The sequence below is a fragment of the Brachyistius frenatus genome, unplaced genomic scaffold (genome assembly GCF_029030835.1).
Source record: "Brachyistius frenatus isolate BFR_SWC_R1_liver_20210118 unplaced genomic scaffold, ASM2903083v1 Contig_61, whole genome shotgun sequence".
NCBI classification, from domain to species: Eukaryota; Metazoa; Chordata; class Actinopteri; family Embiotocidae; genus Brachyistius; species Brachyistius frenatus.
In genome coordinates, this window is record NW_027210660.1 from 339,560 (window position 1) to 350,034 (window position 10,475).

The following is a 10,475-nucleotide window of genomic DNA, read 5'->3' on the forward strand; positions in this document are numbered from 1 at the left end:
TTGCTCTGATTTCTCTTGATTTGACGATGTGTGTTTGTCAGTTTGATTTCCTGTAGACGTGACCTTGCATGCGAGTGTGCGTCTGTTTTTCTACCCATCAACATCTTTGCGAGACAGGTTTGTGGATTTCCTCTAAGTAAATGTTTGTTCTTTAGCGTGTGTTACGTTAACAGAAACACGCGCTGCAGCGGGTCAATACTCCGACATTAGATTAGCAGAGAGAAAGCCCGGCAGGTGTGACATGCCGTGACGTGCTTCTAACCTTTAACAGATTACTCGGTGTATATATACACATGCTTTGGGGTTTTGCATTAGTCAAAATTGTCCCTCTGTTGTCATGTGAAATCCTTGCAACTGCAGTTTTGTTCATTTTCATATTATATTGACTTTAATTAAAGGATTAAAGGATTACATGCTCCTCTAAATTCTTCAACCTCTTGGGCTTAGAAAGCACTTCCAAAACTAACTGGATAATGATAAAAAGTGCCTCGTCATCAAGCTAAAGACAGACCTGTTTTCCCGTCTCTTATTGGCATTTTGAGATAATGCGGCTTTCGCCCAGTTCCGATGATTTCTTGTATGCCAGGGAAGATCAAACACTGTGTGACCTTGGAGAGTACGGAAAAAAGGATAAAATGTGGAGTGTGAAAGGGGAGCAGAGAAGAGAGCAGGCGGAGGGTGTTCTTCTCCGCCGACGGACGAGCGTTGCTGGAGGAAAGAGGAGAGAGGGGTGTATTGTTACAGATGAGATGAAGCTGAGGCAAACAGAGGGAGGAAGACGTGGGGGAGAGAAAGAGAAAAGGATCAGGTTTTCCTTGGATGTCTGTTCTCCACTCCGTGTGTGTTTGTCATCTCTACCCTCTTTGGTTAATTCAGTTTGAGACATTACGCAACTTAGTTATTGTCCTGCAGTGACAGTACCCGCTACATTAGTGTTCTCCATCGAGCATGAGGTTTTGTGTGTGACAGTCGATACTGTAATTTCATTAGTGCAGTATCTGTGTAGATGGGTGTTAGTTTGTTAAATCACCTCAGCTCCAGCTGTGTTTTCAACACACTCCCTACATTATTCTGTGTCGTGATTCAAAGCACACACAGTGCCGCTACAGTGTGGTTTTGATAACCCTAACCCTAACATCAAAGACAAACAGCTAAAGTTAACTCAACCCTAACCGGACAACAGGAACAGTGCCAGGCTGTGCAGAGTGGCCAAACTCCATCACTATAATTCACACATTCATCATGTGATTCACACTGGCCCACAATGCAATTTACCCCTCTCACAACCTAAACGACTCTTTTTACAATCAAAATTTCATCCATTCAGTTTAATAATATTTGGAAAGTCTGAAAGAGCCGGATGATTATCTAATTTGATGCCAGAAAGGGGAAGCCAACAGCCAGCAAAATCACGGTCATGCATGCTCCCCACGAGCTTGGCTGAGAAGGACACTGATCTGCATGCTCATATGCAGAAATCTGTTCTGCATATGCATCAGACACTTTCATTCGAAAAAAAAAATTAGGCACCAGCTTGTAATCTGGTACTACAAACTTCTCACCCCGAGTCAAGAGGAGATGAAATAACATGTCGGAAATATAGCGTTGAGTGGGAATCCTTTCTAACATTAACAAGTTAAAAAGGGAGGGAAAAAAAGCCATATTATTCTCGACAACTAGTATTTAAGTTTCCTTGCTTCCACATGGAATGAAATACAAACTCAAAAGCATGATCATTTCTCGAAATTGGCAAGTGTTAAATTAAACAAACAAACAGTGCAAGAAAATGTTTTTTAACAACATTGTTAGGCTTTACAGAGTGATGATCTGCTCCAGTCAGTAATGCTGCATATAAGTCGATGATGCCTTTCCCCTCAGCACTGCCTCTAAAATGTTAAGACAAATATTGCCGTGGGAAACGCCTGAACCGAGCCTTCAAGCTTTGACATTGTTTCCACTAATCTGTCTTCTTCTTCTTTTTTCTTTTTTTTAAATGGACAACAGCTGCAGTGCCACCATAATTTGTTATGGGCAGAGTTTAAAACTTAAAGGCTGATTTTACATTCATCTGCTGAAAGAGGAAAGTTTCTCAGGGCTAAGTGGAAATCAGATTTTAGGGGCGGGCCTACCAGTATGATTTATGACATCACAAATTGTTTGGTAGCCAATCTTGGTAGTATGATTTAGAAACCTTAAACTTCCAGTGCACAAACGCTGTGTGACGTGTGAGACATCTTGTGTTTAGCAGTTAAACTTTGGAAATATTTAACATTTTTAAATGCCTGAGCAGTAGAATTATTATTCTATATATATATTCCGTATATATATATATATATATATATATTGTGTCAGGCTTTATTTAGCCTCTGGTCATCCCCTCAGGTCACTTTTACATCCATCATGAAAGTGATGCTGCTGTTGCCATCTTCACCCTCTCTCCCATTATAATTTTCTACAGACAATAAATTCTGCTCTCCTCTGCTGCACGCTGCATCTCATTACAGGCATAATGTCACACTGTGTGCCCCTATTACTTTGTGTTCCCACCGCAGCCGACACGGGGTCTCAGTTCATATCCATATAAAATGTCTAATCAGGAAGGAAGTTCCTCACGAGCCGGAATCACTTCGCACATCCTACCAATCTCATATTACACTGCTGCCTTCATCGGTGAACGGTCTCACAGAATTTATAGAGGTCTGACACTTTTGTATACATAGAACAACCACAGCAGATTATGGTTTAAAAAAAAAAAAATAAAGTGTCTGAAAGGTTGCTGGTTTAATTCCCAGTGCTATCAACATGTGTTTGAACAAGGGATCAGCAGCAAACAAGAGAAAAAGCACTTAAAATAAATCTTGTTCCTAATCTTTTTAATGTTTTTTTTGTCTGCAGTAATGGACCAGGTTCCCACAGGATTCATCCAGTAGGTTTTTTTTTTTTTTTTTTTTTTTTTTAAACCTGAAGGGAGGTCAACACTCTAAAAAAAACAGACATAACTTACAATTTAAACCCAGTATGACTCAAAAAAACAAACATCTATTTTTACCCCCGATGAATTTTAATGGAAAAACAAGTGATTAAACTCATTAAGCACACAGTTATCTAAAACGATGCACGGCTCCATTATCAAAGACCAAAGGCGCTCAAAATGTTTTTTTTTTTTTTTTTTTATCTTAATCTATAATCTAAAAAAAAAAAAAAAAAAAAAAAGATTAAACAAATCTAATAGAAAATAGATAAAGAGCTAAAAATGCTCAGTTTCCAATCTGATTGAACTACAGGTGATGGAGGAGATAAAAGGGGCAATCAAATAGTTCAGACTGCTCCTGTTGCATGTGAATGGTGCACAGCACAGTGTTGTGCACGTAGCAGGAGGGAGCGATAACCTTCACGAGTCAGCATTCCAAGTTACATTTTTGTGAACACTTTCACCACGGATCCGACAACTTAAGCAGAGAGCGCACAACAAAGCTGCCCATTTTCAACGTGCCGTGAGCGGACATGCCGTCGTGTTAAGACAGCCAACGTCGCAGTGATGACAGTCCGACCTCAGGGGGATAAATTCATGGTGCACAACTCCGCGAGTGTCAGAGGGCCATAAGCTTTATGAAGCACGTGAAGGGTCTCAGTTGCCAATTTCCACAGTTTGACACAAAGTTTGATGTGTGCTCAACCGCTCACGTCAACGGAGAAATTGCAGATGTGCCCGGACCGGTGGTAGCAAAAATGTGAGTGACTCAGGTGCTGATGTTGATCAAGCAATGACGCTTGGGATACAAAGGTTACAGCTTCCTCCCGCTCAGTGCACGTAGGGGTGCTGCGCCCCATTCACGTGCAACAGGAGCAGTCTCTGAACTTTTTGATACACCCTCGTATTTAGATATATATACTTAGAAATAAACTTCTCTCCTACTGCATTTTGAAGTGTAATTCTTCTTAATGCTCTGATTGTGTAATGATGCAGAGGCAGATGACCTGCAGCTGATTATCCTTATTAGCTTGTCTCACCACTTGAGGAGATGCTTATGGGATAAAACGTGATGGAAAGTGTGTCATTAAGAACGAAATCTGATCAATAATGCACTGAGTATCATGAAGCCCAACTAAAAAACTTAAAAACTTAAAAAATGTCCCCTCGGGGATTAATAAAGTATATACCTACCTACCTACCTACCTAATTACTGGTATAATGTGATCAAGGGCCATTATACAGATCTGGAGGGCAGATGATTTTTCAATAGTTGCCTTTTATGATCGTCATAATTTTTATAGTCATCAGAGTTGTTTCCGTTCATCGGCTGGATGAAACCAACAGAAATGCCATATATCTATGTCTGATTTCAAGTCGTTTCAGGTTTGACCGGTGCTCTTTCTTACAACTTGTTTCTCCTTTTGTGAGTGACCAAAAAAAAAGTAGTTAATGCAGCTATAATCTTCCACAATTATCTTTTACAATGTTTTGTAGCTGTTGTTAAGACACATCTTAATGCATCATGATACAGGAGCTACATTACATGCATTAGGTAATCATTAGGTTTCACTGTGAAGGTATTAATAGTGCATTATATTGGCTCAGTGGAAGGTATTCGTGGTGTCATGTAGCAGACTGAGATGTGCAGTGGAGTACTAAGTACAATGATACAACTCGTGTGCAATGACTTTGTCAGTCTACTTTCATTTGTATTATTTGAAGTTTTCAGACTGTTTTCTTTAGAGGGGATAAAGAGAAAGGGAGAGATGCACAAGGTTTGACAAAAGCTCCCTCTGTGCAGCCACGTGGCTGTCTGCTGAAATTGTGTCTACATAAATGAAACTGCACCAAAGAGCCTACAACAAGCGCCCTCAAATTAATTGGATTTAGTATAAAATTGCTCCCCTTGATAGGTGCGCTCACGCACACACACGCACACGCACGCACGCACACACACACACACACACACACACACACACACACACACACACACACACACACACACACACACAGAGAGAGAGAGCTAACTCCACAGTAACCTCAAATTGACATTTTCAGATCCAGTCTTCTGTGGTTTGAGATGATTTGTGCACTCAAATGGCTTTTTGCAGTAAATCAACAGAACAAATGAGCATTTTTGTGGTGAGAAAATGAGGCTTGTTGTCCTGTGAACCATTTCTATATCATGTCGCTTTTGGTCTTTCAGCACCATCTTTTGTTTTTTGGCTGACATTTACCTAACTTTTGTTGAAGTCTAGTTGTGACTTGGCCCTTTTGGACAGAGCAGATTTAGCTCATTACTCTATTCTTGCAACAAAGAGGGGACATGAGCCGATCAAAAGCAGGTATCAGTGAACACTGTGTCTCTGGTCATCAGCCAGTGTGGCAGTAAAGCCAGCTTAGCATCACCGTTTAGTTCTGTTGGCTCTATATTTGGATCCGTTAATGGGAGCATGCTATGTTGTTTATGAGCTTTCAAACTATCAAAGTGAAACAATAATCTGAACCACTATGGGCTGCTCTTCGTTAGTCATTTTGTATTTGCTGATGTACATTAGCAATAGACTCAATAATTGTTCGGTCAGTCTATTAGTTTATCTATATAATTCAGTTACTTTAAGGTCATTAACAAGCACAAACACACATATCTTGTACTCTAGTGGATTAAAGAAGAGTCTAAGTATGTTGCAGTAGTAAAGTTAAATTAAACAAAGTTCTGAAGATGTCAAGTTTCATTGCTATTTTTTTAAAAGGAAAAGGAAAATTAATTAATCTTGGCAATCTGTTAATAGGTTGTTGATTTATGTAATGGGATTAATTAGTAAGAGGATAAGCAACTTCCCAGTGGGATGCCACCTAAAAACTGAATGAAATCAATGTTAGGCTTGTGTCTGTACAAAAGTCTCTGTCAAAGCTGATTGTGAGTATTGTGTGCCACCATGTTTTGCTGTTTTGTTTTGTTTTTGTATTTGAAAAACATTTTTTAGCAAAAAATGCCAAATATGTTTTTTTTTCCCCCCTTAGGTTAATGTCATCGAATACCTTCATATTTTCGACTGTGGAATGGACAAAGCAAGTAATTAGAAGACATAACTTTGGGCTCTAAAAGGAATGAGTCAGGATTTTTGAATTTTCTAATAGTTATTAAATAGTTTATGCGACTATCATCTTGGCTTTAAAAGTAAATTTCCCCTTGTTTCACTGGCGCCTAGCAGTAATACATTACTATTGTCACAAGGGGCCGTTAATGCACCTAAAGGCAGTTTACCAATCGCAAAACAACAAAAGTAGGAGAAGAATGCGTTACAACCAGGTGTAGGTAAAACAAGTGTGGCACTGTGAGATTTGATACTACGGTACAAGCAGAGGAAACATGCAAAGGAAAAAAATATTCAGTCAATGTCATGTTTTTTTTTCTTCATAAAATGCCCACTCATTGGCTGGTGCATTTTCACAATTCTTTTGTACTTTTTAAATGGCCAAAGAATTTTAGAATGACAATAATCATTAACTACAGTACAAGTGTGCCGTCCTTATCACATAAACCAATGTGTGAATCACGTATCTGCAGCTCACTGTATCAGGTGTTGATGCCACTCAGCCACCATTCATCTAAAGTATATTCTATGACTGTAATGAGAGCGGCTCTCATAATGGCAGCAGAACTGAGAGTCAAGCAGAGGTGAAAGTAGAAATCAACACTGTCCCTGTTACTGTGCACGAGTGAGATCATCTGTGAGCGTGAATGAGCATTAATGTGACAGTTACACAAGGACACACACACACACACACACACTTACATTCACTCGTGTGTGTGTGTGTGTGTGTATATAGATGCTGGGCTCTTCTGTTCTGTTGGTTTAACCTTGAACACACACGCACGCACACGCAGGCAGGCAGGTGGTAGAGGACGTCCAGAATTACAACAGGTGATGGCAGACTGATCGACTGGTTTCGCTTTAATGTCACTTCAGATCCTTACTAATAAGCACCTTGACATTGAGATTTGTTTTTTCAAGATAAGGACATTATCTCAAAAGATACGTCCATTAACAAGCCTCTTTTTTTTTTTTTCTCTGAAAATGTACACATCATGTGCTTGTAGATTTTTATTTTAATTTGACCCGTTTTAAGTCGACTCCCCGACATTGAATCTGTCTTTTGCTTCCCTCCTCATTTTTCAGTTGTTGTTTTTTTCCCCCTCTTTCCATCTCAACGACCTCCATTGTTGTTGTTCTGCCTCATTTCCCTGCCATTATGTTGGTGGGGGTCAAGTTCAGTGCCTAACTGTGTGAGTGTTTCCTCAGATGGAAGAGTTTGAGGGTTACGGGTTCGGATTAAAGAGTTCATTGTGGTAACCTGTTTTCCAACCACTCTGCTGTGCTGCGTTGCGTTCGGCCGGTCAGATGTTCATTAATATTAACTAAAACTGATGCTATGAAATTAATGTGGATGAAGCTGTGCGGCCGAGCTGTTAATGCTCAATCTAGAGAGGACACGGTTTATAATTGACAATAAACTGATCAAGGTTAGTGTGTTTATTTATTGTTTGTTTAGGTTAGGTTAGGTAGTTACTTTATTCATCCCCGAGGGGAATTTTTTTTTGCTACAGCAGCAATAAGATAATAATAGAATAATAAAAAAAAGCAATAAAATAGCAGTAAAATAGCAGTAAAAAATATAAAATATAAATGCACAGTATATACAGTATACACAGTATATACTGTATACAGTATATAGTTTACCACCTGAATGTCAGATTTCCTCCCAAAAAAATAGCGGACGTCAGATGATCCAGACCAAAACCTAATCATCCAGCAGCTTTGAGTGGAGCACAAAATACTGATACAATAAGAATAAAAGATTTTAGGGAAACAGACTTCAGCTTGGTCGTCTCTCTGGTGGTGACACAATCCGAAGATGATGACGGAAGCATTCACAAGACAACAAAGCAAAGTTTGATTCGGGCCGTAGAAAGTCAGCAGGAATTAAGTGCATCTAGTATAATCTGCTGATGGCAACCATCAGTAAAAGATCAGACGGTGCCAGCTAAATGTTTTCTACAAAACTACAAAAAGAAAAAAGTTGAAGAAAAGAAAATTGAGAGCCAGATCGCAAAATCAAACCGACCAAGCTAAAACTCTGCGCTGAGCAAAAAAAAAAAAATCTGCCAATATATCATCCATTCATGGATCAGTCAAACACCATCTACATTTAATAGATTTTGTGTTTTATGTTTGTATAGATTTTGTAGCAGTTTGCAGATGTAAATTTCAACAAGTACAACTATCAAATGTTTTCATTCCGAATTTATCATTCAGTTATTTTGTCAACGAACTGATTCATAGTTATGTCGGTAAAATGCCAGTAAATCATAGAAGAAAAAAAAAATGCCCGTCACAACTTCCTGCAGGCGAAGTCGATGACTTCAAATATCTTATTTTATACAGACAGTTCAAAAACAGCAGCACAGAGGCCAAAGATATCCGTTACACTATCCTAAAAGACCAAATAAACCAGAAAATATTCACATTTGAAACGCTGGAATCAGGCAAGTTGGACGTTTTTTTTTCCTTTAATAGAAGTGAGTCAGCTCTATCAATTGTTGCAGCTCTAACCTCAAAATTGGGGTCAACAACAACAACAACAACACATTTCAGAAAGGTTTCATCTGAAGCACCACCCTGCCTCCTCCTCTCCTGTGCGGTCTGTGTCCTGCAGCCTCCAGTATCTGTTACCCCCCCCCTCTTTAACCCCGACGTGAAGGTCAGAGAGAAGGTTGACCAGGGCCGAACAACAACAATACAGCACAAACAAAACAAAAAAAAGAGCTTCGGAGTGACCGTCCAAGTCTTCGGACAAATTATGATGTATCTATAATCCAACAGTCCGGTGTTTCTGCAGGACAGAAAGTCAGGATGACACATGTCCCCCGTTTCAGTGGGCTCAAAGTACAGTGACTATATCCGCTATCAGGAACAGGTGTTATCGGCGTCACGTGTGGGACAGAAGGTGTAAATATTTAAAGGTGCGCATTGTCGCTCTCGCTACCCGTCGACTTCTTTTTCTCATTCGAGCGTGCGTAGCAAATATTAAGATATGTATCATGCATGTATAAAAGGCGGAGGTGCATCGACATAAACAGACACGGCACAACCCCAAACACCAGCCACGACGATTTAAAACAAAGCGCAGTTCTTGCTCGTCTCAAGACGTTTGCCGCCCTCTCCTAACGCTGCTCTTCTCTGCCCTCCTCAGCCGAGCCCCTTCCTCTGATGGACCTGTGCAGGCGCGCGGCCCGCCTGGCGTTGGGTCGCGACCGGCTTCAGGAGATCGAGGGCCTCCCTCTGCCCCAGTCCCTCAAAAATTACCTCCAATACCAGTGACCGACACCGGCAAGAGAGCCAACTGGGAATCCAAGGACGCAAAACAGACCAGCCGGACGGGTGGACGAGAGAATTCATTTCAGGATGCGGAGAGGGGATCATTGAAGGAGGAGTCCGCCGCGGGACCCGCCACGGCTCAGATGGATTTATAAAAAAAAAAAATAAAAAAAAAAAACAAGAAAAAGGACGGACAGGAAGCTGGCGGATGAACTGACAAGTGTTCAAACAAAGGATCGGACAGCGCCTGGCTTCTTTTGGATTTGAAGCTGCTTTTTTTTTTTTTTTTTTTTTATTTGTTTTGGACCCGGTATAAATTATTGACGATGGTGTCCCATCAGCGTCCCCCCCTCAAACCAGAATGAAAGCCCGCCCCCCCCCCCCACCCCCTTCCCCTCCGCTCAGACTGCACAGTGAGGTTTAAGTGGTGAAAGAAAAGACAACAGTGGGAAGACGACCACCGCCACCTAGTGACGAGAATCAAAACAGCGCAGAGGAAAAGCACACCAATCCCATCCACGGAGGCCTTTCTGACACACAGTCAGCGACCACATCATTGCTGTCGGATCCATTGCGTGTATTCACCACGTCCGCTGACAACGAGGCTGCAGAGTCTCCCGCGTTCGAGAGGATTCGAGGCAAAACGCTCCCCGAAAGCGAAGCCCTTTTCAGACACGCAACGCTGCTCGCCCGGTCCGTCCCAAGGAACGACTTTTTGCGTTTCGCACCGAGGACGTTCGCAAAGGCCTCGGCTCGCGGTGCCCGCGGGGGTGTGTGGGGGGTGGGGGGTGGGCGGGTGTATTCGGCACCCGGCGCAGCCGCGAGTTAAAAGATTAAATGACACGAAGCAAAAAAAAAAAACCAATCGTCATTTCGGTTTTCTCGGCGATCATTAAAGCCGCACGATGCGGCGGTCGCGACGGGTCGCGCCTTCGCCGCTGCGGCTCGTCGACGTTTTCCCGTTTTCGCCCGTTTGTCGCTCGTAACGCGCGAAATTCCCAGAAAAAAAAAATAAACAGGGAGAAAACAAAAACGTGCCATTCCGCGTTCACGACACAATCGCGGCAGAAACCCGGCGAAGGCTCCGACGGTTTGATGTCAAATAACTGAACGGCAGC

The 10,475-nt window shown here is 41.5% G+C and overlaps 1 protein-coding gene across 4 annotated transcripts in view; it reads left to right on the top strand.

The window, feature by feature from the left end:
• The window catches only part of LOC138625264 (SPRY domain-containing SOCS box protein 4-like), a 70,773-nt gene extending 60,651 nt beyond the window's left edge, over nt 1-10,122 (top strand). For all 4 annotated transcript variants that reach the window (XM_069706065.1, XM_069706066.1, XM_069706062.1 and 1 more), the window contains exon 3: nt 9,233-10,122. In XM_069706065.1, the coding sequence (XP_069562166.1) occupies nt 9,233-9,360 (128 nt within the window). In that variant the 3' untranslated portion in view covers nt 9,361-10,122. The remainder of the gene's footprint in view (nt 1-9,232) is intronic.
• Nucleotides 10,123-10,475: the final 353 nt, after the last annotated feature.